The sequence below is a fragment of the Alosa alosa genome, chromosome 20 (assembly GCF_017589495.1).
Source record: "Alosa alosa isolate M-15738 ecotype Scorff River chromosome 20, AALO_Geno_1.1, whole genome shotgun sequence".
NCBI classification, from domain to species: domain Eukaryota; kingdom Metazoa; phylum Chordata; class Actinopteri; order Clupeiformes; family Clupeidae; genus Alosa; species Alosa alosa.
This window is the reverse complement of record NC_063208.1, coordinates 18,267,302-18,294,548: the sequence shown is the minus strand read 5'-3', so window position 1 is coordinate 18,294,548 and position 27,247 is coordinate 18,267,302. Positions and strand designations below refer to the sequence as shown.

At 42.0% G+C, this 27,247-nt stretch overlaps 2 protein-coding genes across 2 annotated transcripts; one reads left to right on the top strand and one right to left on the bottom strand.

Moving 5' to 3' along the window:
- Positions 1–1,475: 1,475 nt before the first annotated feature.
- Positions 1,476–7,275, top strand: slc25a32a (solute carrier family 25 member 32a). The gene is made up of 7 exons (XM_048229194.1): positions 1,476–2,061; positions 2,389–2,539; positions 3,077–3,162; positions 3,894–4,048; positions 4,603–4,716; positions 5,394–5,539; positions 5,720–7,275. Exons 1-7 carry the CDS (start codon positions 1,854–1,856, stop codon positions 5,844–5,846), a joined length of 987 nt encoding a protein of 328 aa, XP_048085151.1. The 5' UTR covers positions 1,476–1,853; the 3' UTR covers positions 5,847–7,275.
- A 731-nt stretch (positions 7,276–8,006) lies between these two features.
- Positions 8,007–15,369, bottom strand: cthrc1a (collagen triple helix repeat containing 1a). The gene is made up of 4 exons (XM_048229195.1): positions 15,176–15,369; positions 11,676–11,894; positions 10,309–10,525; positions 8,007–9,268 (listed from the first exon to the last, which is right to left on the bottom strand). Exons 1-4 carry the CDS (start codon positions 15,272–15,274, stop codon positions 9,126–9,128), a joined length of 678 nt encoding a protein of 225 aa, XP_048085152.1. The 5' UTR covers positions 15,275–15,369; the 3' UTR covers positions 8,007–9,125.
- Positions 15,370–27,247: the final 11,878 nt, after the last annotated feature.

Here is a 27,247-nt window from a genome sequence, read left to right as displayed (position 1 = left end):
CTATACTCCCTGTGCACCAGCGACTGTTCCCCAGCTCATCCAACCAACACAATCTTTAAATTCGCAGATGACACCACAGTCGTCGGTCATATAGTAGAGAGTGATGAGACACACTACAGGGTTGAGATTGGGCATAGCAGCGTCTCTACTTCCTGAGACTGCTAAATAGAAACAACCTAAGAGAGGCGCTGCTGGTGGCCTTTTATCGCTCTGCCATAGAGAGCATACTGACGTACTGCAGAGAATATGCAAACTGCACTGTGGCACAGAGAAAAATCCCTGCAGAGGGTCATCCACTCTGCAGAAAAAAAAACATTGGCTGCTCTCTGCCCACACTTGACAGCATTGCCTCATCCCGTTACCTCAGCAGGGCAAAAAACATAATCAAGGTCTCCTCTCACCCAGGCCACAAACACTTTCAGTTACTCCCCTCAGAAAGGCGTTACAGGTCTGTCAGAACCCGCACATCCAGATTCAGAGGCAGAGAGTTTTTTCCCCACAGCCATCACAACTCTAAACACTCACTTACAGAAATAGGACTTTATCATGATGTGACGTGATGTGTGTGTGTGTGTGTGTGTGTGTGTGTGTGTGTGTGTGTGTGTGTGTGTGTGTGTGTGTGTGTGTTGTGTGTGTGTGTGTGTGTGTGTTTATTTAGGCGGCACTCCATGTCTTTTCACCCTGTGTCATGCAGGCCACATGCAGGGCATGTTTCATGTTGGCTGATATGACTCCAGGCTGTGACCACATTTTCGTTCCAAAGTATTTCATTGTTACCCTCTTTTTGCCTTAGACCTATATCGACATATTACCTTCACCCAGATGTTGACTGAAAGGTACATTGCTCAATCCAACCAGGGCAGACGTCTACTTTGTTATCTTTACCTGAACTGAATATGATAGTGTCTGAATATGATAGCTATGCGAAGGGTATTACTGGAATTTAATGTTTTCCACATTCCTCCAAAAGTGACTGTAATGATTTAGGCCTAAAGTAAATCTTAATGTCATGTGTACAAGCCTTTAGAACTGAATACACCACAACGCCACACCACAACACAAAGACTGGCAACAACCATTTTTTATTATTCCAACAAAGATTATTTTTAAATGAATTTTGTGCATTTAAATATGTGATACGACAGAGAATTGTGTAGTAAAAATCAAGGAGCTATACACAGGCAGACAAACAAACAGACAGACAGATAGATAGATAGATAGATAGATAGATAGATAGATAGATAGATAGATAGAACAAGTAATCTGCTGACTCACTAAAGCAACACTACGCACTACCGCTCTCTACTGCTCATCCTTAACGAGAAGAGAAAGAAGTGTTGAGCTCATCGCAGTTAAGATTTTATTAACCAATCGCAGCCCAGTAAACAGCTCCCCTTCACTCTGGAGCGCTTAAAGGCCAATGCATTGTGGGTCATTTCAATGAGGTCAAAAACGTGGGGAGGCGTGTACATTTCACCGATCTGTATATCATATACCGTGTCCCTGTGAGGAGCGAGGCCCATATACGGGCACATCTCAATAGTTAAAATATCTGCGTCAATGTAAAGTTGCTGCGCTGCGCTGATCCTGTCTAACGTCTTCTCTGCATGATCGCTTATCCTATGTTACATACGAAGAACGCACTGGTGGAGGTCACATGAAGTACTATCTCCGTTATCGATCGGTGTCTCGATGGCTATAACATTTATGGCAGGCTACGAGTCACCTGATTGCAGTAAATTCTGGGTTAGTAGTGCGCTGTCTGCACCCATAAATTATACTTCGCTGCGCCGTGCGTTTTTAGTGTCGTCTCGCTGCCACTGACTGTGTGGCCGACTTGCAAGTAAACAAGCATGAGTACCATTTCGAGACAGCGCCAGACTGCAGCCGCAGCGATCCCCGTCTCCCCGGATTCTTCTGGCTCACCTTTCTCCTTAACTGCAAACCTCCTGCGTCTTTTTAGCCACATCAAATATGAGAATTTGGCAGCCGGACTGAGCGGGGGAGTAATCTCGACAATGGTGCTTCATCCCCTGGATCTGGTGAAAATACGCTTTGCAGGTAACGCGTTGTTTATACAAACTAATGAGTTGCGCTGCACAGCATTCTGTTTGGTGTATAGCTAGCTGGTCGTTGCAGAGAGCGCTTCAGCTACTTTATTTCTAGGTGACCTACATTTGGTATTTACACTGAGCCAAAAAAACAGATATCCTACCAACGTCAGGGCAGATGGCGCATACTTGAGTGCCCTGCAACCATGACAGACGTGAATGGCGATTAGTGTTTAGCCTGTAGTTGGCATGACTCAGGGCTTTAACGGTGCTTCTTGTCCTTCTGTCTGTTCACCCTACCCCCTACACGGCCTCCCCTCTTTGTGCTGCCTTGTAGTGAGTGACGGGTTGCAGATGAGACCCCAGTATGATGGAATGGTGCACTGCATGAGAAGCATCTGGCAGCTGGAGGGGATTCGGGGTCTCTACCAAGGAGTGACCCCAAACATCTGGGGCGCAGGGGCGTCCTGGGGCCTTTACTTCCTATTGTGAGTGTGTTGTTATTGTTGTTGTTGTTGGTGTGCGTGGGTGAATTTATTGTCACAATTCGTGTTTGTGCATGCCAGACAGGGCAGGGCCCACATGCTCAAATGGCACAAGACTATGAGTGTGCATTGTGCAACTTCGTTAAGTGAGGAGCTATGCAGTGCAGCACAAAAGCCCAGGCTATTGCTAGGGCTACAGCTAGCCCCTTTTGAAAAAGACACACCCATACCACAAAGCTAAAAACAACAGGGAAGAGGAACATGCAGCAGTTGCAGCATGCCAGAGCCTCACACAAGCTGATTCTAATACATACTGATACTGCATTGTAATACTTTTGATCAGTTAGGTATTTGAAGTGTGACTGTAATCCAAATATATAATACTCCCTGTAATACCCCCAAGTAATTTTATATGAAGTAAATTTGTATGAAGACTGTTCATAGCCTTTTTCCACAGACTGTGCCTGTATGTCAGTAAGAGAGAGAGAGAGTGTGTGTGTGTATTTGTAATCTAAGCTATGGGTTTTTTTCTGTTTACAGTTACAATGCCATCAAGGCGTACACCCAGGAGGGCCGCCAGACTGAACTTAGTGCTTTTGAGCACCTGGTGTCCGCAGCCGAAGCAGGTCAGTTTGTGTTTGCGACCTAGCTTAACACTCCCGCCCCCCTCAACGTGTGTGTGTGTTTGTGTAAGCTGATATCTGTGGCAAGAGGTTGGACGCAGTTGTGTTGGGCGTATCTTGGAAAGGGAAAAGCACTTGATGATTGGGCAATAATCTGTCAGCCATTGGACCCTTTGGGGCCTCCGGGGGTTGCTCAGCACTCTGGCTGCAGCTGTTTGGGAAGCACGTTTGGTGCAAGGAAACGAGAGGACATGCTGCAGCAGGGGTACTGAGAGCCTCGGTTCAGTTCAACTTCAACTTCAGTTCCCTCAGGACACTCCATTTTTAATTTGAGTCGAAATTGAAGGGTCGAAGGTTGGTTGGTTGGCTGGCCCACACGCACAAGATATTAGAGACTCTGATTTTGCTCATTTCTGTATGCCCCCTCCATCACCAAAGAGCAGTGTGGAAGGGCCAGAGATGACGAGGAGGCTTTCAGGAGCTCTCCAACCTGCTGCCTGCTTTATGCCAGAGCAAGAACTCCCAAAAGCCTCCGGAACATTCTATTTTTGTTAGAACCACTAGCCTGGAGAGAGAAATAAAAAAAAAAAAGCCTAACACTAACCCCCCGGGTTGTGCTGTACAGTAGATGAGCCCTTTTTGTTTTGGCTTTAGAGTGTTGGTTTGAAGGTTTTTGAAGGTGCCCTGCTGCTGTTGGAACCCCCTCTTCCCTCCCTGTTCCCCTGCGTTTCCAGGCATGCTGACGCTTTGCCTGACCAATCCGGTCTGGGTGACAAAGACCCGGCTGGTCCTGCAGTACAATGCAGACCCATCCCGGAAGCAGTACAAGGGAATGCTGGACGCCCTCGTGAAAATATACCGTCACGAGGGTATCCCAGGATTATACAGGGTACATTTTGGATCTAAACTAATCCTCTCTGAAACGCTTAGCTTTGTTTTGGGTGCACCTATGTAGAGCATAGCCTACTGCATTTGACTACATCTTTGCAGCTCAATTCAAATCTCTGCATACCTCTATTTTACTGTAGTTTTAGAGCTAGTCCCAATGGCTTCATAGCAGTCAGCATAGCAGCGATAGCTTGTTTCTGCTCCAGATGATATTGTTATGGTTTGCCACCAGAGGGCCTCATTACATTTGCTTTAGCAGAGCTAGCAACACTTTGGCATAAATATTGTATTGGAAAATATGCATCCCAAAAGCACATGCAGCACTTGCTACACTTCTTTCAATTCAGTTCACATCTCTCAACACCTAACTGTAATGGTAAACGTATGTTGTCTCTTAATGCTATCTTCTTGGTTTTTTTTCTTCTGATATACATGATAATATCACCCTGAATGGATTTTTTCTCTGTGCAGAGAGCTTGATAGTTTGATCTTTTAGTCAGTGTTCATGAGGGGTAAGGTTGGCCAGTTCCTGATTCATGTCCACTGTCACTGCAGGGTTTTTTGCCTGGTCTGGTGGGTACTTCCCACTCTGCGCTGCAATTCATGACCTATGAGAGCCTCAAGAGAGACTACAACAAGTCCAGGAAGATGCCCTCAGAGGCCTTGCTGGTAAGATCATTCATGCGGTTCAGAAATGTCTTCACTCATGTGTAACCCTAATGTTTATCCAGTCTCGCTGAGGCCTGGAAGGAAGACCGGTTACAGTTACAATTATTTTATTTAATCTTTTATTCATTGAACACATTCAGCAAGTCTGCACACTTCTAACTCCTGTTACCCTTGATTACCCTCTACCTAGGAACCAATCTCATTCACAAGGGTGCATAAAACAGAAATACAAATTACACTACCACTTCCTCTTCATAAACATAAAATAACAAAGGCATAAAATATACGCCTACACGTGCATTATGAGAGATAGAGCGAAAAGGAGGAAGCTGTTCTGGAAAGTTGCAACTGCTTGCAGTTTTCAGTGTGTCATGATTTTGTGCAAAGTAAAGCTGATGAAGTTAAGATAAGGATGCCAGGTGTGGCAGGGTATCACGCCTGGATCACAAGAGTCCGTTCGCAATGGATTAGGAAAAACCTAGTTTCAGCAACAGTACAGTCTTCATTTCTTTAATTCAAAGCACGAGTTAGAATGTTCTGTTCACTGAAGAGAGAGACAGAGAGAGTAATTCTTTCTTGGTGGGTACTTCCTCCTTCCCTCTCTCTCTCCCTCTCTCTCTCTCCCTCCTCTCTCCCTCCCTCCCACTCCCCCCTCCGCCCTCCCCCTCTCTCTCTAGTCTCCACTTGAGTACATTGCCATGGCAGCAATCTCCAAGATATTTGCTGTGGCAGTAACTTACCCGTATCAGGTTGTCCGAGCTCGCCTACAGGACCAGCACAACAACTACAGTGGGCTTGTGGACGTGCTAAGGAGGACATGGAGGTAGCCATAAGCACTGGACACTCCATTGATTCTACATTTTTAGCCAAAATTTCATTTTAAACATATGTGTTTTTAAGGACTGAATGGTCTAGCTAGCCATTTGAGATTATATAGAATATACATATACACTAGATGCAGTATGTTTCATGTCAGGAATGTATATGATGTTCCCTTTTGCAGCAATGAAGGGGTGGAGGGCTTCTACAAAGGAATGGTCCCCAACCTGGTGCGCGTCATCCCAGCCTGCTGCATCACCTTCTTGGTGTACGAGAACGTGTCTCGCTTGCTGCTGGGGGAGTATCATTAAACCCCAAACATGCGCGTACACACACACACACACACATACACCCCCGATACGCACATACATACGCACACTCACACACCAATACATACATACATATATACACTCATACACACACACACACACACACACACACACACACACACACACACACACACACACACACACACATATATGCTCACTGACACAAAATCACCCATACACACACCTCAGGAACACTGAAATGGACCAACAGGATGGAGATGACAGCCAACAAGCAGGGCAGCAATGCCAGTTTGTTTTCCAAGTGGCCCCCAGGAGACTTCAATGCACAACAAACTCTTGGGGGATCACGCAGCATAGTTTCACTGGAGGTTGAAGACAGCACACCACCTCAGTCTCTGATGAGGGACGACCCAAACCATTGCTGTTGCTGGTTAGTGATTAGAGTAGCACCATGTGGAAAGCAATGTGTGTTGAAGTTTCTGTTATGAGTTGTTGGAGAAGGTTACACAACATGGAGGAAAGGACTAGGGCCAACGGCCACGTTAAGGGGAAGTGACACTTTCAACTATTGCAACTCTCATGTAGAACAACCAAGATAATGTTTTGACACCTCGGTCATTGTCATCGTTTGTCCTCTGTTTTTTTTCGCACACTGACCTTTCTCTCCGGGTGGAAAACTTAAACACACGTGCTTGTGCTTGTACTTGTGTGAGGGAGAGGGAGTGCCGCATTAGACTGTCCCGACTGCTGTATATTTGAAGCACTTGACTCCTATAAGAGAGACGAGGGGGAGGGGTGGACAAACCCATCTACCCTCTCATGCTTTGCGGAGGGAGGAGATGACGTCAGCAACTTTCCATTGCTGAGTTTGTTGGGCTCAGACAGTCCAGCCTGGACGTCCCTTAAGGAAAGACACATGGAGACACACGGTCACATGGAGAGGAGAGAAAAAAAGACTGAAAGAGAGACTGAAAGAAAAAGAATGTATAGGTGTGAACCAAAAATAAGGAGTCTTAGAAAGAGTTGCTCAGGGGGGGGAAACGATCATGAATCCTATGTTTCGGATAGTTTTGAAAAGAAAGTGGCTCTCTAAAAACTATATAGGACATATTCATGGAAAAAGTGGAAAAAATCACATCTTATGTTTTTATTGACACGTGCGAATAGTATTGCTTATGACATTTTTCTAATTATCAGCGTACAGTAAGTCCATATGCTAGATGTCTTTGTCACCACTAGGGTGCAGTCTTGTCCTTGGATTGGAAATGTTTATGTGTGTCTAGACTTGTGCACAAATTAAAAGCCATGTTGGCTTCCTCCCTCGTCTGTCTAATGAAATAGAGGCTTATCGTAATGATGGTGCCAGGATATAAAAATATCCCTGAAGTCCAACTTTTTTCACAATAAAGAAGTATTATATTAAAGATGAAACTGCTCTAAAGACATTGAATGGAAACAACATTGTGTGATTTTTATGCTTAAAGTGTATTTTAACTTTGTAAAGTGTTGTATCACCCATTTGCATTCATTATTCATAACAGAATGTTTTCTTATGCATAACTGCTAAGCCTTCTGAACAGAACCAGTATTACTGGCATACTTTGTATTAGTCTAATTCATGGAACCAAAGGTATTTTAACCTTCAAACCACTGGTCAGAAACTGTGTCAATGCCTTTGAGTGCACAGGACCTGGTTCATAAAGAATGTAGAAAAACAAATTCTTTCTAGGGTTTATATTATCATTCTTTATGGAGTTGATTTTGCTTGTGCTGAACTGTCATTGACTCTCATTTCCAGTGTTGATTTAGAGTCTGTGCCTTTAAGACTGGCCATGTGCCTTGATTAATGTGGCTGTGAAGTATCTGTACTTCTACATATGTCTAAACAGCAGCTGTTAAAGCACTCAGCACACCCTCTCGGACTCGATGAAACATTCCCTGCATTAGTCATACAGGATACCAAGAATGTCTGTCCCACCTTCGATGTCTGGTAGTGTCTCCTTTTGCACAACAGATGGGGGGTTAAGAGTATGTGCGCTACATTTTTATGATGTGTGAACAGCTAAGGTTATCATCTGCCTCATGTATTAATCAGGGATAAACATAACACCTTTCTGTGTTTGTGAAAAATACACTGTAAAGTTTTTGTAGAAAGACAAATTCAATAGGCCAAAGTCATGGTTGTGTAAAAAAAGGGCTTTATTTTCTAAAGCTGTACATATAAATACTATAATAACATTTTGACAATGGTCACGGAGGAATGTTATACATATGCAGGGATTTAGAGGTCACCGGTTCAAGCTGAACAAAATGAAGAGGTTGGGACAAACATGGGTCCTCCAGCAAGTAAGACAAACACATTTAACGTTGTATTCATTTCACTTTTTTGTTCCTTCATGCAATTTTAAGGACATGATATAACTGTGAACTGTGAACTAATGAAAGCCCCATAAAAAAACATGGATTACTGCATACCCCTGCATACTTCCGACAACAGTCGTCCTATTCAAAAGATATAGAAAAAAAGGAGAAAAAAGAAAACAATGCAACCACTTGTCTAAACCATGCAAACATCACTGAGCACCATAAAAGTCGCTGTTGGATGGAGTAAAGAAAACAGATCCGCCTCCTCCCTCCTTCACGGAGGGCCACTCTCCCTGGAGGTGTTCCTGTACTCTCTCCCCAGCGGATTACACAGAACAGAACATGTGTTACACAGTTCCATTTGGACCGAGCAGTCATATATACAGATACATTGAGATGTGGCACACTGGTGCCCCTTCCGGTGGCTCAACTTTCCTTACAAAAAGTAAATGACTAAATATCTGACATAAGACTAGTCTGATATACAGTAAGGCTTTTAAGAAAAGCAGATCATGGTCAGGCATCAATGCTAAGACTGCCATCAGTGACACCAGGAGTGTTGAAACTGGAGGGCATTAATAGTTCTATTTATTACTATTTGAAAATGAAAATGCAAATTCTGTTGCCAGGAGACTGGAGGCGATAAGTGCCACTAGTCCCTAGAGACGTGGAGTCAGAGACGTAGTGTCCCCTGTGCAAAGCTGAGTCAGGCTACAATTTGGTTTAAGAGGTTCTTAATGGGGAAATTGTGGTGTACTAAAATTGGGTGAGTTTGGTCTGATTATAGAGGTACTTTAATGCAGTTTCCTTTCTACATGAAAGTAGAAAAGCTTGGAATACAGTCGGTAGACTGGTTGGTGTTTAAGCTCTCTCATCTCGCTGTCTGTAACTTAACAGTCACAGACAGTGAGAGGGACTTGTGGAGGAATGACAGGATCATTTGGGAAGCTCCTCGATGATCACCCTAGAGACGGAGTTCCACCCAGTCGATGCGTCTCCTTTCGGATAATCTGCACATGTGCCCACCCAAATTCCCACATCCACCAAGCCGGCAGGGATCCCCTCACAAAGCCCTTCCACTGCAAGACAACAAACAAACAAACAAACAAATAAATAAATCAACAAGCACACAAACAAATAGATCAATTACTAAATATACTGAAGGCAAACGTGAATGAAACATTTGCCATACTCTTGTGTATCATATTGTGTCACTTTCTCTGTCTGTGTTCTCTTTCTCTCCTCCTTTCCTGTATGTGATGAAATGGTGTTAATTACTGAGAGAAAGTGCCTTGACCTGCTATGGTCTAAAAACCACCTTGAGCTCTAAAATACCCAAGGGGCTGGCGGATAATTGCAGGATGTGGCGGTCATAACCCCCATGGTGAGGCATCAGGGAGGTCAGGGACGTGGACCTTTTGGCAAAAGGGATGGACATTTTTTTTCCAGCCGCAAATTAATCTATTTCTGGTGTCCATGCTCAGCCCTGTTGCTGCCGCAAAGCTCATTCGGCTGTTTGTTCTAGAACTTTATGATGTATCTATTGTCTTCTGTATTGTACCAAGCACACAAGACGACATCTCATTCCTTGATGTTATAGTTTTTTGCTGGATTTCCATGCAGATAAAGAATTGAGAAAGCCATCTACTGTCCACTGTGGCCCAAACTGAATGGGTTTCTCCCCTTCATACAGTAATGTTATCAAATATATTTTGCACAGTGGTTTCAATAACAAAGAAATCTCCAGCTTTGTTTTGGAATAGTTTCACTTCAGCCACATTTTTATGGAATTATAGTGATATGCCAAAACAAGCTAAAAAAGAATGTGCCATGGAGAAACTGAATGTCTGTGGATGACAAGAAAACAACTCATAATTTTGGAAGGCTAATATTTTCATCCATACCCTGGACCAGCTCATGGCCAATTCAAATGTGTGTGCTGAGAAAGAAAGGCTGATTTTAATGCCAGCTATGTATCTCTTATGCTTAATTTATTCATAATCGACCAGTGTGTGTTTATGCATTAGTATGCAACTGTGTGCTGCAAAACAATCTCTCAGGAGGATAAGCTTTCAATGCAAACGGAATGAGTTAATTGGCTGTCTCTTGTTAGGGATACCTGCTGACGTCCGGTGTATGTTGATGGTGGAGTTGAGCTCCGGGCTGCCCTGGTCCAGGTAGATAATGGACTCAATGGGCAGCGGTCCAGCACACTCGGCTCCATTGAAGGTGAAGTACCAGCGCTGGCAGCAAGCCGACCTGCACTTGAGCCGCAGCGAGCCGCTGAACAGCACGCGCAGGGCACTGTCCGAACGTAGCTTGGTGAACGTGCAATCCTGCAGGGGGCACACACCATGACAGATGGTCAGACGACACACAGCATCCCACAGGTCATCCCACGACTACTTAAAGCTGCAGTTGGCAAGATGTTTTTGATCATATTCACTGAAACCGACACTTTACTCCGACAGAACAACATAAAGCAGCCGTTTTTTTTTTTTTTTTTAAACAGCATTTCTACCTCCACCTAGAGCCTGTTATTTGTTTTGCAAAAATCCACAGCTCCCGGTTCTTCTGGTCCAATCAGAGCAGGGCTGTGTGAGATCTGACTGTCAATCACAGTCTGGTGTAGTCTGGTGCACACTGACGAGCACAAATTCGATGAGAGGATGCTCGGTGGTAGTGGGGGAGGGGCATGAGAGTTGTAAACATTCAAAATTTTGGTCCCCTCAATCTGTCAGACTTGCCAACTGCAGCTTTAACCCACTTGAGTCCAGGACCTGACTTAGGTTATTCTTGTGACATGCCATGCTCTGATGTCTGCTTTATGGAATGCCATATGGACTCTGACATTTTTGAAAATGTATGTGAAAATATAAATCACTTCAACAGTTCGCACTGCATAAGTTGTTTTCTTTCTGTCCTTCATGCTCCCTTAATTATTATTCATAGAAACTACTTGGGCAAAGTAGTATTAGAAGTACGATGTATTAGAAATTATAGTTCTTTTCTTTAAATAATTGGTTTTGTTGCGTTTGAATGAAATGCGAGATTACTGTAGAATGCCAACACATTTCCACTCTCGCACACAAACTGTGCAACCAATTTCGAGTACTTCGTCTTTCAGGACTTGTCTCCACAATGGTTCATTCATTTGGTTGATGTGTCATAAAATTCCCATTAAATTAATAAAAACACAGCTGTGATTGCTATTGGACTCACAGTGGTAGAAACAGCCTTTATACCGTACATACAGACTATTAGTCATATCCTATTCATGGAGACTGAATACATTCTTTATTTACTGCCATGCTGTTTTATGAGATATTCTTTAAAACTTCTTAGCACCACAGTATGTCTATAGATGTTCATTTTGGAAGGGCACGTACAGACAAAGGATTTGGACAAGGATTTACTTGTACTGAAACAATTTGTCCCTTCTTTGTTTGTTTGTCCGTGTGTTTGTTTGTTGTGTTGGCTACTCACAGCAATTTTTCCCAGGTCAATGCCATAGTTCAGCGAGTTCCAGGCACACTGCTTGAAGTTTGGCCTCCACGGATCCTCAAACCTCTCGCTCACACACTCGCCCTTCTCTCCTTTCAAGCCATCGCGTCCAGGGATACCTGGGGTGCCAGGGATGCCATTCACCCCTGGGTTACCATCCCTCCCCTGGTTACCAGGAGGGCCCTGGAGACACGTGCCATACTAAAATAGAAATTAAAGCAGCATGTCCAGTCCTTCTCAGGATAAGATATATCACAGTATCATATGTACACAGTATACCTTACAGTTGTTGATCTCGATAACATGCAAACAGACACTAAAATGTAACTTAATATATCTAAAGGGGGTTGTGTTTGTGTGATTAATGCATAGTGTACTTTGAATGTTCTGATGATACTTTGCTCAAAACAAGTTGTTTGCTTTAGGAATTCAGTGGTTGATTAGGAACCAGTTCTGTAGCTGGATGGCTTATTTTGATTCATCATTTGCATTTTGTGTAAAAGGAGGAATGTAAACAGAGTGTGTGGCTCAGGAGCACAAACAGCTTCTTTCTGTGATGTGTGACCTTCACACGAACCATATCATTTTGTTTTTGTCTTGGTTAGCCTACGTAAACCTGTTTTTTGTTCACTTCCTGTTTTTGAGCATCACTCATCTCAAAACAGCTGTGTCAGGACTCTCCAAGAACACTCCTGATTCAGCCCCAAGTCCGCCTGTGGTTTAAAGAGGACAGTGACAGTGCAAGGTTGTCGTTGTTCATATTTGTTGAAACGGAACGAGGCAGGCCTGCTCTGATTCACACGCTGACTGACCAGCTGGTGAAATCCCCTGACCACTTCCCAGCACTGTAGACAGTGACACACCAGTTCTGGAGCTTGTGTGAGCATCATTAAAAGCAAAAATCAGTGGGCTGAGGGGCGTAGTCAGTCACTTTGATGGCTGTTTTGTACAAGAGGGGAAGTTGGCTTTCATCTAATTTGTACAAGGGAAAGCCCTAATCGTACTAATGCTCAACCTTGGACAGACTGAATAAAGAATTTTAGATAGTTTTAGTCAATAAATTGTTTCAAGATCATTGAAATGAATCCCACTATTATGCTGGTATTATAAAAGAAATTAATTGAAAACATTTTCAAAATAAAGTAAAAAACATTCATAATTGAATGTTTGGGAAGCCAGAGTGAGGGTGGAGAGACATCTGGATAAAGCCAGAGTCTTAATCTCTTGGTCCTGCACAAGGGATGGAAAAGCTTATACAATGCCGTAATTCCAGACCGAATTTCAAAGGACATGCAAAAAGGCGTGCGCTGAAATTCAGCCATGCGCCACCACATCAGTTTTAGAATTCTCAACCGGCTGCCAAGACCAGCTCTCTCACGTGGTGCCTGACTCTGCCACTGAGCCGCACAGTGATGTAATACTGTACAGTGCCTAAAAGGAAAAAGCTTTTGGGGAAAAAGAAGAAAGTCTTAATGATAAAGTTGTGACTGTAACATGTAACGGTTAAATGTTCATACTGTACAAAACCCATAATCATGAGTAATATACAAATATGATTATTATGTAGGCCTACTTATTATAAATTGGAACTGAAGAACGACAGGAGTTTTCATCTTCAATTTATGTGCCGTTCCAGTTCCACCTCCTGAGGAAAGATATTGAACCATTTTTGGCCATCTTTGTCTCATGGGCAGTAATATAATTCTTTACAGTAAGTTAAAAGGCTGAAATACTTTGATAGTTCACACAGCGCAACAACCAGTGTTGATTTCCACAGAGTGAACACAATCTGTCGAAGCCAAATGAATCTCGTTGCGGTACGCTTGGCACAAGCCTCATGAAACTTTCATCACTCCCTTTCCCGACATTGTGCTTTCTCATTTCACACATTTTTGTGGCTTTGTGTGCTCTCGGTGGTCTGTGGAGATTGCTTTGTGGATAGACACGAAACCTCCAATGGCGCTGGGCAATCTTCTCCGATGGAAGCTAAAGGTGGTGGTGGCCATGCTGGTGGGGTTGCTGACTCAGTCCACACCACAGGCTTGTTTGCGTAAACCTTTTTTCTTTTTTACAAATGACTCACTCGGTTTGAGTAAAGCAACTGGATCATGGATGTGCAATAAAATCTTCTTTTTTTTTTTTTTTAAATACTATGCTGCTACTGCCAGTATCAGATTTGATTTGAGCACACTGCAACAGCAGGGGGTTGTGAAGCAAAAACGCATATTAGCAAACCAACCCACGTGGACTGCACATAATGGTTTTAGTTAATGTAGGTTTGCGCCAAACAGAAGTTATGTATCTTTCAACACCTCAGGGCAACCTCCACGTCCAGACGTCTCTACCGGTGGCGTGACCCAAAGAGGAAACGTTCATCTGGCTTAGCTGTCAAGAGTAGGAGACCTCCTCTGAAGCCATGAAAGAAGCCCCTGTTCCTTCTCCATGATGCACAGCTGCCTTTCTTTTCTTTTTTCTTTCATTCAGGAAGCCTCTTCTGCACACAGCACCCTGTGTGTGGAGGCACTTCAAAGGCCCTAGCACTGTCAGACTAAACCCCCAACCCCTTTTTAAAAAAAAAAAAATCATAACCAAAAACTCTCCACACATGTTTGGACTCATCTCGCAGATGCTAGGTGATATCCAAAGCACATGGATTCCATTCTCTTCATGGACTGATCTTGAAAGAATCTCGACTTCCACGCATGGCATCTAATGCAATCTGCGCAGGGCCGATGGAAGGTTAGCAGACAGACACCGTTGAAGACATGCCAGCAGGGTCTTGGAAGGAATACAATTCAAACAGTTCAACAATATCATATCTTGCGAGGCATGATGTAAGCATTTTTTGAGCCTACTGTGAGAAAAGAATTGCCGGACTTGGTGAAAAATGGCGTGCGAGCATTTTATATTAATTTCTCCCATATTAATTCAACATCTTACATTTTACATTCTTTATGTTGTGGCGAATCCAGTTTGAATGACTGCTACTGCCCATCATTATTTGAATATATTGTTGCATAGTCCATTACGTTTTAAGACTTCCAGTTGGATTATGAGGGGGTCAATGAAGGACAGGAAAATTAAACCTAACACTCAACTGTTCATTACGCAAATTGCATAGGCCTACTCAGTCAGATAGCAATCACGGGTTACCCGTTAAGCCTGGCGCGCAGACTGCAAGACTTGCAATCTTCGACCCCATTTGGCCGTCACTGCTGTCGAATAAAATAACCAGCGCAGCGGTATACCCTCAACCTCGCAATCAATAACTGCTGGCATCTGGCAACCGTTATACATGTCGTAGATAATGACACTAGACATTTTAAAAAGACAAGATGTTACCTGTTAGGCTGTTACTGAATTTAGTGTGAATTTCTAAACAAAGGAGGCTATAGGGCTTTAATGACGGGACAGGTAAAACCGACTTTAAAAGTAGGCTATGTCATTTGTTTGAGTTATAATTAGACACAAGTACCACTTACCTTGTCCACGAACTCTGTCTCCTTTTGTCGTTTAACTTTCTGTGATCCGCAGACATGAAAAACGAACAAAGCCCAGAACACCACTTGCATGGACCCCATACTTGTGGAAAAGTGCTGAAGAGGTCCGTGGTGTGTGCGCGCCTCCGTGGAGTTTGCAAGAGTGGAACCAAAATGTGCGCTCTGAGGTAGTTTCCTACTTGTGAATCCACAGAAATCCCCAGGGAATTCCGGATTCTATCGTCCGCTCTCACCCCACTCCTGCCAAACTCACTTCCTCTGATTTGGCTTTGAGACATGGCTTGCATGTTTGATAAGTCAAAGGAAGCTCTTAACTATAAAATTGTAGTTTTGGAAAGAAACGTGGTACTTGGCACACATGGTATATATACTACTTGGCTGTAAAAAAAAATCAACAAAGTGGTACAAGATATAGATTATTAACATTAAAAGGCTATGGTGGCCAATTGTAGAAAATGGGATATAATGATTTAAAAAATATGACAGTAAATGGTCTGCATCTTTGTCATGCTTTTTGTAGATTTTGGATGGCCCATACAAATTGTTAAGGATGGCTGATATGAGTGGGCTTCAGCAAACATTTTTCACTATAGACTGGACCTTAGACTCATTGTGGTCTGGATGGCACAGCAATTTGATGTAAACACCCAGAGCTTTCACAGGTTTATATTATAAGATGACTGACACCCATTAAGGGCTGGCCACCAGTGGAACAGAACAGCCATTCATACATTCTGTGTGTATTTTCATTTCCCTGGCCTGACCTCAGAGGGCACCATGTAGGCCAGTGTGGGGGAGAAAAACAAACTCTTTGAGGTTCTCACCCGGAGGCCGAGTATTTCCGCGTCAACATCATCATTTCCTTCATTCGTTCCACTATAAATACAATGAGAAGTACAGACAGCAACATCCACCTACATTTACAGGACTTTTACTGTAACACAGTTAATATATATAAGTGTCATTAGGTTTCCATAGCCTATAAATGAGGCCCCTGTAAGTCAACAGGTCTGCTATTCACTCCTTAATTATAACAACCAGAGGTTATGTTGATACAAGGAAGTTGGTCTTACTCTCATTGGTTTCATGACTCAGTAAATTTAGCTCTTTGACCTTAGAGTAGCTTATTCTAAGTGTGCAGACCTAATGGGCTCCACTCCATCCAAATGAAAACAGCAAGGAGATAGAAGTGGGCTCAGTTTAATGGGGAACTCTGTTACGCAATGAGGCTGCCCTACGTTACACTGTCAATTGAGGATGGCAGACTGCATTAGGTAACAAGTAGGGATGTAGTGGAGGCTAAACGTAAGTAAACACAGTTTACCCACCTCTGAAATTTCAGAAATATAGTTTATCCACCTCTTATTACAGTTTATCCACCTCTCAAAAGAGTTTATTCCCCAATTGTAACTTTTAAAATGTAAAAATCACACTGTTTTATCCACATTCACAATATGTACACTCATCAACACTCTAGGAACCATTTAATACCACTGGTATTCTTACAAACATTGGACAATAACCTCCACCATCATCAAACATGTTCTGATGCCTTTTTAAAAAAATCTGATACCGAATGGCACAGTCCACCTTACTGTGATCACAGAATTCATAGTTTACTCACCTCTAGTTTCATAGATTATCACTACACCCCTGGTAACAAGCCATGTAGATACAAATTATTTGTATAAGTGGAGAGAAAAGAAGACAGACAAACAAATGAGCTTAGACAGACTGGCGAAATAGGCCAAAAAGCCAAAGGAATGGATAAAAAGGATTTATATTTATACAGATGATATACAAATATATACATTAATACATTAAAATACCACAATGGTGAAATAAGTGGAAATACATTTGTTCAACAGTTTCAAAGTAGATTGATATTTTCAAATATTTTAAAAGGTTACAAACATTTGCAAATAAACAGGGCTAAACAACTTCAGAACATTTCAAAATCCAACAGACTGAGCATCAGTTCACAATCCTTTTGAATGAGTCAGTGAACTGCAGGGGGACTTTCACCTGCAGGGGGCGTAATTATTCTATTGCATGTCGCTATTCTGAAAGCTGGCACGGACATACACGATCGATGTAAACGTCAAAGCTGTTTTATATCGACTCAAAGAGGATCACACGTGTTGTGTGAGTCATAAAAGAAATGGAAGCATGCTTGTTTCTTGTAGTCCTGTGATAACAAGGTCGTCAATAAGTCAATAATAGGCTAGACTCATGCAGGGTAGCTCATCAGTTAGCCCAATAAGTGAACACTGGCTAGTCCACTTACTGTAAGAGACTGTGGGTAAGTTTTGAACAATCTTTTTATTATGACTGCCGCGCAGCGAAGCGGCGGTCATATAGGTTTAGTCAGATTTTTTTCTTTTTTTTTTTTTTTTGCATGTCCAAATTTCTGTCAAGGATTCCCGGGACACTGAAAGACCGAGGTAGACGAAACTTGGTGGGCATGTAACCCCATATGGATAGCATGGAACCATCGTTTTTCGTTTTGATCTGTAGCGGCTGTCATATTTTGTACCGCTCTGCGGTACATCTAGTTAAATGAATACTGATCTGACATTTTATAGGCTACCTCAAGGCAGACGCATCCTTGTGGACATCTGTTTAGAAGATAAAGAGGCCCATTCAAATGGGAAGCTCCAAGCACTAGCTTACATATTTCAGCTGGTAAATAAATTCATTCTTCACAAATTGTTATTTTCTTTTGTTTGTGACAACACAGACACCCACAACAGTAATTCCTCTATTTAATATTTATAATCCTGAAAGGAACAAGTGTTTTGGTTCCTGGGACCAATTATGTGCTGGAATTATGTGCTGTTTCATTTTGAAACAGATTTAAAAAAAAAAAAAAAAAAAAAAAAAAAAACATTGGGTGTTGCCATTGTGTAGTGTACAAAAGCCTTATCACTGTAATGAAGTTGGTGTTCATTCGACAGTGAATTAATTAATGTGAGAAGAAAGCTATGCTTGATCATTGTGTGCTTTATGCAGCACTAGATTAAACACATTGCTTGTCAAAGGGTCCTGGTTTTACACAATGTGTGAATTCTTTTGGTGCCACCAGTTTCCTAGGTGACTTGCGTGAGTTAAAATCAAACTGACCAAATGAAAACAACAAAGCATACAGACACAGACACAGACACACACACACACACCTGAGAGAATCCAGAATTAGACCCTACATCTCTCTACCTCCAGGTATCTGTCTCAGAGACCCTTGCTTCTGGATCCTACATGATCCATATGCTCCCAGTGGACCAAGTGGTGGTGTTAGGAGTCACTGACTCAGCCATTGGAACTTTGGGCTGGACGAGCTAGCACTGCGCAGTACATTGTTCTGGGCATGCATTAACATCCTCTGGCCATGTCCAATTACCAGCAGAGGGGCTGCTGCGAAGCGCTGCCTGCAACTGCCGTGCTCACACCACACATCAAAGAGGAGGAGTTGTCACCGCCGCCGACTGCAGCAACAGAGTTAATTAGTGGGCTACTGCCACTGCAGAACACGCCGAGAGAGAGAAAGAAAGAGAGAGAGAGAGCAAGAAGAAGAAGGGGGAGATGGATTGTGAAAGGTGGAATATGACTACATAAGACATATAACACATAGGAGAGAGAATGAAAGAGAAAAAGTGTGTGAGAGAGAGATAACACTCTGTAGTAAACATGTTATTTGATGTGACGAAAAGTAAAAGCTTTTGAAGCTGGACTGTGATCTTGATCATGAGGTCTTAAACGAAAGGAGTCTGTTCAAATTTATATATCGAAATGTTATATATGGTTTTATTATAAGCATGTCAAGTCAGTCCGAGAGACAGATAAAGTGTGTTGACAAATGAATTGCCATGGAAATAGCATGAAATGATGCTGGCAGTTTATTTGAGTGCTCTTGAGCCTCGTGATAAATGTGAAATGAAAAAAGAAAAATGATCTAACATGTGAAGATTCATCCACATAGGCCTACCATACACATACAACACCCTAACACACACTCTCATACACATACACACACACACACGTGCACACACATACACAATCTTAACTATATGCATTATTTACCCCTTCACTGTGGCAGACTAGCGTACTGCACATCATCCTCAGCTCCTTCTGCAGTCTCAGCACTGGGAAGACCAGCAGCTCTTCTCTGGCCAGACCTCACAGATAGGTCATCAAAGTCAGAACTGTATGAGTTCAAAACCTGTATTGCTGATTGTCAGAAACTGACCACTGAGACAACATAATAGCATGTGGTTTACTTGACAGTAGAAGGCATCTCACCTCATTGTCTCCTTCTTGTGTCCCGTTACTGTTTCCCTTGTGTGAACATTTGAAATATTTTAAACATTAAAAAAAAAAAATAACATTACATTTAAAAAATGTATTAAAAAGTCAAATCCTTCAACAACTTCAACGCCATAAGACTGTATACTGTTGTGGAGTCGACTTCTACCACCACATTTGTCTCATGTGATCTCCTCAGCTCAGCCAGTAAACGACACACAGGATACCCACAACTCCACAGACTGACACTCCAACAAGAGGCTCCACATGACCCACTGCTGTAGTGAAGATTGTGATAGATTGCACACCCAGAACACACACCCAGAAGCTTTTTTCCCTTGGTCGAACAATGGTCGAGTTAGCGCTATCAGTCTATGCATCAGCCCAATGGCTTGGCGTTAGCACTTTTGGAACCAGAAGTGTATCTCTTAAATTACCCCACTAATAATGTCCAGAATATTACTAAACTTCTACAGTGGTACAAAAAGGGTCTGTCCTCATAAAACGAGGCATTGGAAAGTTTGTAAGTAGCCTACACCAGGACTCTGCTCTGCTGCTACCGCTACGCCGATGTCACTTCTGTGATTTGGGAAAAGCCCGTAAGTATTATTTGAACTAGATGTCCCGCAGAGCACTACAAAACATGACCGCCGCCCATTCCAGCACATTTTTTCCACAAAAATAAGTCACACTTGTCAAATTGTGCTCATTTCCTACTTTGTTCCTTTTTTTGTGTTTGTAATTGAGTGTCTGCAGAGTGTGTGGTTGTTTTTGTGTATATGTGTGCTTCTGTGTGTGTTTATTGAGTGTGTGCCTGCATGTAAGTTTTTTTTGTGTGTGTGTTTTTTGGTGTGTGTGTGTATGTTTGTGTATGTAGGTGTGTTTGTATGTGTGGGTGCATATGTGTAAGGGTGTGTGTGTGGGCATGTATGTGTGTGTGCATGTGTGGTGTGTGTGTGTGTGTTTACATGTCTTTCTGTGTGTGTGTTTTTATCTGTGTATGTGTTTTTATGTGTGTGTGTTTCTTTATGTATGTGTACGTAAATAAAACAAATCAGGGAACCACCTACTCTTTGCGATAAGTGCCATGGGATCTTTAACAACCATGGTGAGTCAGGACCTCAATTTAACATTCATGCAAAGGAAAACATCTCCTGCAGTACAGTGTCCCTGTCACTGCAATAGGGCATTGGGATTGATATTTGTTTGGTGGCTTTTGGCCACAGGGAAGAGTGCCACCTACTGGCCAGCCACCAACGCCACTTCCAGCAGGAACCTACTCTTCCAAGGAGGTCTCTTATCCAAGTACTAACTAAGCCTGCTTAGCTTCAGTAATTCAGCAAAGTCAGGGTATCTGCTGGTCTGGCTAAAAACAAAAGGTGTAAAGGCATATATGATTCTAACTGTAACACTGAATTGCATTATGCACAGTCAATTCTCACTGGTATCTGCTAGACAACAAGGTACCTACACATGATTAGTTTATAGATTTCACATTTAAAATACGTTTTATACAACCCCACCCCCATCTTGCCTGTTCATAATTCTGATAAATTCTTGAATTGTGTGCGTGTACGTGTATGTGTTTATGTTTGTGTGTGTGTGTGTGTGTGTGTGTGTGTGTGTGTGTGTGTGTGTGTGTGTGTGTGTGCGTGCATGTGCTTGTGTGTGTGCCTGTGTATGCGCCTGTGTGTGTGTGCATGTGCATGCATGCGTACATATGTCTACTGTGTGTGTATGTGTCATACGTATGATTACTGTGAATGTATGTGTGTGCGTGTGTATCTGTTTATGCACATGTGTGCATATGGAATGGGGTTAACATGGTCAACTCTGCTGGTGTACAGTCACTAAATGACTAAATGTACACATAAATAAATGTATTGTATGGCCCCCCATGAACGAAAGTCCACAAAACTTGGCATGCATTCAGAGGGTGTCATAATGATCCATTTTGTGCAGTTTTCACCATGTCAGCCAGAGATATTGTGATTACAACATCTAATTTTTGCTTTTTCATTTTTAACTAGGTGGTGCTATACATGATATGAGTGGTTATGGGATGGGTTGACATGGCCCCTTAAGACCAACATACAAAAAAATGTAGGCCCTACAATTCTCGAGACATTCACTGAAAACTGTGTCCGCCCTAGCCTCCTTCCAGTGGGGGGGGGCAGGGGGAGCTTAGTACATTGGTATGCTTAGTGGACACTGTCACAAAGACGTGAAGACCTCCATTCACAGACACACCGTAACTATCACTGTCAATAGACGATCGATCATATTCTCCAAAATGCAGATATTCTCCTTCAGAATCAGAATAGGTGAATAACTTCATCACACGTAAACTTTTTTTTCAACATTTGGTGTATTTCTGTTTCAATTTGTGCATAACTATGGCCCACATCACTTCCGCGTTATGGAGGAAATGTCTTCTTTGTGTTTTTCTTGTGTGTAATCGCGTGTAATATTAGTGCTTCCTTAAAACTTTCTGAGCTTGAATCGAAGCTCTGGATGTCTGCCAACTAGTGGTGGAGAGTGCAAGTGAGATTCGTCACCGTACATGGATTTATCGTCTGTTTTACTGTAATCAGTGACGTTGTTTTTTCGCAATTTTGTGACTGTCGGGTAGAGGGTTAACTGATGATCCCTCCAGAGCACAGATGTGTGTAGGGCCATACGTAAATGTCCACCTTTCGCCTGATAGTATATTTTTTACTACCATATTTCTCTTAAGACTCAATCAGGACGAAGCAAGATCAGGATCCAGGCATTTACTCTTTTCAATGAGGGGCCAGTGGCCCTCAAGGGAGAGAAGTACATGTTTGTTTTACCCCATCATGGATTTCACCAGATTCTCAGTATTCTCTGACTTCTCTGCCTATACAGAAACAGTCTACCATATTTAAAGTTACACACAAAGAGAAGGAGTGACCTCTACTCCAACCCAGTTTGAATATGCAATAGAAAGGGGGTGTGAGGGGATTAGGCCTTTCAGGTCTGGTCAGCTTCTATTGTCTTTTAATTAAAACTACCCCTTTCCTGGGAAGTTCCTCAGAGGCCTGGACACATGCTGTTCTACAAACATTAACATTTCACACCTGGTGATGGGCAAAAGGACTCTAGACAAGCTTTCATTGAATTCAAGGATAAACAAAGGATGCTTGCATACAGACCAAAGACACACACAGGGTACACATGGGTACAAAAATCACAGATGACCCTAAGAAGTACGCAGTATGTACATTTACAGAAATGAGGCTGATTCACAACACTTTCAAATCCCCCTTTTCAGGTCATAAAGACTTGAATCATTAAACTATTCACATAAAATATGAATCAGCTTATAATAAACAGAGGACTTTTAGGGTGTGGAAGGAGGTTACAGATCATGGGAGAATAAAAATAACAACAGTAGAAACACTGACATCATCTACCATAGAAACAGCTAAGAAAATGCAACCAAAGCCAGTTTCCATTCTTCTTGTGGTGCACAATGCAATAGAATAAAATCACAGGTGGGTTGCTTTCATGTGGTGCACAATGTTTAGAATGTGTATGTGTGTGCAAAATGTGCTTAGGCGGCACTTGGCTCTATTAATAGGGGGCGTTCCCCCACACCCTGTGTTCCTCTTCTTTTTCTTCAATCTTTCCTTCTCCAGTTAAAGTATACTAACAAAATAAAATTCTCTAGTCTGAAGGTCAGGGTCGACTACCTGGAACCTTCGGATCCTTGCTGTTTTTTGGGGTTATTCTGCCCACAGCAGGTCCACTATTCTAAATTGATCCAATCTTTCTCGTGATGTTCTGACCAAGGTCCTTTTGTGGGATGGTACACAAGGCTTCCAAATGCTGCTCTCCCAGGAACACTGTGCTGCTGGGGTCTTCAGGGGTGGTGTTTGATATCAGATCAAAGGGCTGTCCCCCTTTCGATAAGCTGTGTCTTCCACCATCACACTTCTGTCCCATCCATCACACTTCTGTCCCATGAGAAGCCAGCGGGAGAAGTGAGACATGCGTCGTTAGGATGTCTCTGGGTCTGCGACTTCAGAGTCTGTAAACAGATCTTGAAAATACATGTCTTGGAGCAAGAAGTTTTAGCTGTCATTCCAGTACTAATAAGCAAATGATCATTCAGTGGAGTTCAACATTTTTCAAAGATGACGTCAGCTGCAGTGAGGTCTGTCTTGACCTCTCAGTTATACCTCCAAACACGCAAACAATACAGCACATGAACTTTGAGGCTTGTGATGCCTCAGAACATAATTCCTAGTAATAATGTAAACATTTCTTATGACAGTGGTAACAAAACATCTCGTCCAAATCTATTAAACAGTGTTCTTGAGAAGTAAAGTTTCTCAACCTATAATGTAACAGGCTATCTACACACATCACCATTGTTATCAATATGAAATAAATCATTACAAAACAACAAACAAACAAACAACATAAAAATGAAATCTCAACCCATAGGTTTTCTAATGAAAATAAAATATATCAGCAGTTAAGCAAGCAAACAGACCATCAGAAATTAAACCAAGGAGAACAAGGAAAAAAAAAATAAAATAAAAATAAAATAACAACACAGCCAGGAAAGGCTCAAATGGGGATTATATAAAATGATCCTCCTGTTATCTTAGCCCCTATAATGGAATTGGGAAATCTTTAACCATATCATCTGAGCAACAAGTATTCCTAGTTAGGACAAACTGAAAAGGAAATCAAATTAAATAAACCGTAACATAAAGAAATAAAGGTGCAACAGAATAACAAAAAATAAAATTCAAAGTCAAAGAGAATCAAATCAAAGAAATAGAAATTATATTAGTTACTACCAGCATCTGTATAGCCTAGGTGCTTTAAAGCAACAAAAAAAACTTTACAGATACTTTCATATACCAACTCCAATGTCTTTACTTTAAGCGGTGGAAAACGCCATTCGGCGTAACTATTACAGTTTTTTCTCAGTCGCTTTGGTGCTTTTTCAGATCAGAATGAAAATTCTCATAACTATTAGTTCAACCTCCACAACATTTAGTCATTTGTGCACATCATAGTAGCAATTTCTCCTTCCTCTGAACAAATTGCAAATACTTTTGGACATGTATCAGTTGCTTTCATACAATTCTCTGCTGTTTTTTAACATTATCATTTGCTTATGTCATGTCAGTCAAAATGAACTATACTTATGAATGCTGATTAGTCGTTCCAAATAAAACTAATAGTCTTCATTTCATTGCTTGAGTCATTACATACAAAATTGTTGAACTAGTTATGAAATTCTGTCACAATGCTTTAGAATTGCAAAGAGCATACAGTAAAATGTAAAATTATTCAGTGTCTTGTACTCACTTACTCACCTAACTACAGCAATGTGTAACTTTACTGTAGTTTTCAAATGGCTGTGCTGTATAGTGCTGTATAGTGCTGTCTTGAGCATGTTCAGGTAGTGTCACCGAGTTCTGACCTTTTTTGCATTGGAAAACACTGAGAGAACTGTCATAATGAAAACATGACAAAGCCATTTGACCATCTTGTTCATAAACGATGGTGTCAAGACTTCTCATTTTGATGACACTGACAGTTTCATTGACATGAATACCTGCTTTTGAGGAATGGACTATCCATTTTGAGCAAGTGACGTGCTTTTGCAGGTCATCCACTAGGTTTTGCAGTTTGCACTAATTGTTTTGAGAATTGCACTAACTTCTGTGCAAATCTTAATAGTGATGTGAGAAAAGCACCAAAGCGACTGAGAAAAACTGTAATATTACACTTTCAGTTCAACATCTTTATAGGCTACTTCAACCTGTGATCTTAGTTACACAATCTAAAGATGGTTTCATACATCTGTTATGACCAGCAACCCTCTTATGCAATTTCATTTTTTATGTGAGAGATTCTTAGGCAAGCAGTCCCCCCAAATGTAGCCGTAAAGTGGGGAATGGCCAAGACCCTGGCTACCCTGAAAAGCTTAATCCGATAAGCTCCAGATTGTGTCCATAGGACCGAATATGTTTCTGTCTAAAACATACATGGCTATTTCCAGAACTATTGTTCTAACGCCAGTCTCATAGAGACGAAAGTATTCTCAGTGATACTTACGGGCCATTTACAGGAACGAAACAAGCTTGTTACTGACGCCCAACAGAGCTCCCTGCTGGAACCCGATAGTCTGACAAGAACTATTTAGGATTCAGCTCCCTTATATCTCACCACCAGAAAATATCAATTACCTTACCTTAAGAGTGTGCCGTCAAACACGATGTTAAAGATCTCTCAGCAAAATTTGAATCCAATTTAATCCAAAATTTTTATCTCACGGTTGGAACCTCCATAACTGATGGTATATTTTTTACTACCATATTTCTCTTAAGACTCAATCAGGACGATGCAAGATCAGGATCCAGGCATTTATTTTTTTCAATGAGAGACCAGTGGCCCTCAAGGGAGAGAAGTACATGTTTGTTTCACCCCATCATGGATTTCACCAGATTCTCAGTATTCTCTAACTTCTCTGCCTATACAGAAACAGTCTACCATATTTAAAGTTACACACAAAGAGAAGGAGTGACCTCTAGGTCCAACCCAGTTTGAATATGCAATAGAAAGGGAGGATGAGGATTAGGCCTAGGTCTGGTCAGCTTCTATTGTCTTTTAATTTAGAGGCCGTTTACACGACACCGCCGGGTGGATTTTCTCTTACCGCTTTCACACCTTTTACTCCGGCAAGAAAAAACCTCGCGTGTACACACAGAGGTGTAACCGGCTAAATGTGCTGTAGTGCATATGCCAGACCAGTCGATGGCGCCGCTCTGCAGAAGCTTCACCATAAATTCGCGTGAATCGCGTAGAAGAAAACATTGTTGAAACAGTTTGTTAAGCCAGAGAATGTCTAATAAGTGCTCTGGTTAAGCAGTCGCATGAAATAAGGAGACTACAGACAATTCGGTTTTCAATTCAACTATTCAAATAATAAAGTTCATTTTCAAGGTATGTGACTGCTATGTAAAATTTCAAATGCTTAGCCTACGCATTGCATTAGTTCTGAGCACCACTGGAGAAAACACTAACATGCAGTAAGCTAATGTTTAACTAAGTTAAGCTCCGCGTGTGCTTCTAACTTAGCCACTAAAGGCTGATAGGCTACATTGTGCACATAAATCATGACAGGGGAAAGAAAAACATTTTAATATGATAAATAAATGGTTTGGTTTGTTTTGACAAGCATGTCAGGTCGAAAGTGCCCGTGGCTATGTCGTCATAAAGTTGCTGGCTTCAAGACCTACAGGCGTCTACACAGCGAAAGTTAGCCGGTTTTCAAAAGTTCCCACTTCGAAGCCGGTGTCAAAAAAGCTGTCGGTTTCAGTCTCCTAAACTGCCGGCGTCGTGTACATGCATGCAATCGTGGCCGTTAACGAAACCTCACGGTTTCACAAAAACCTGGCGTCGTGTGCGGCCCTAAAACTACCCCTTTCCTGGGAAGTTCCTCAGAGGCCTGGACACATGCTGTTCTACAAACATTAACATTTCACACCTGGTGATAGGCAAAGGACTCTAGACAAGCTTTCATTGAATTCAAGGATAAACAAAGGATGCTTGCATACAGACCAAAGACACACACAGGGTACACATGGGTACAAAAATCACAGATGACCATAAGAAGTAGCCCGGTATGTACATTTACAGAAATGAGGCTGATTCACAACACTTTCAAATCCCCCTTTTCAGGTCATAAAGACTTGAATCATTAAA

What these genes read in the sequence shown, in the direction of transcription:
- slc25a32a (XM_048229194.1), top strand. Translation starts at nt 1,854, where the DNA reads ATGAGTACCATTTCGAGACAGCGCCAGACTGCAGCCGCAGCGATCCCC. An exon ending in GGTGAAAATACGCTTTGCAG is followed by an intron (nt 2,062 to 2,388) that starts GTAACGCGTTGT and finishes GCTGCCTTGTAG; the next exon opens with TGAGTGACGGGTTGCAGATG. An exon ending in GGTGTCCGCAGCCGAAGCAG is followed by an intron (nt 3,163 to 3,893) that starts GTCAGTTTGTGT and finishes CTGCGTTTCCAG; the next exon opens with GCATGCTGACGCTTTGCCTG.
- cthrc1a (XM_048229195.1), bottom strand. Translation starts at nt 15,274, where the DNA reads ATGGGGTCCATGCAAGTGGTGTTCTGGGCTTTGTTCGTTTTTCATGTC. An exon ending in AGACAGAGTTCGTGGACAAG is followed by an intron (nt 11,895 to 15,175) that starts GTAAGTGGTACT and finishes TTTCTATTTTAG; the next exon opens with TATGGCACGTGTCTCCAGGG. An exon ending in TTGACCTGGGAAAAATTGCT is followed by an intron (nt 10,526 to 11,675) that starts GTGAGTAGCCAA and finishes TGCCCCCTGCAG; the next exon opens with GATTGCACGTTCACCAAGCT.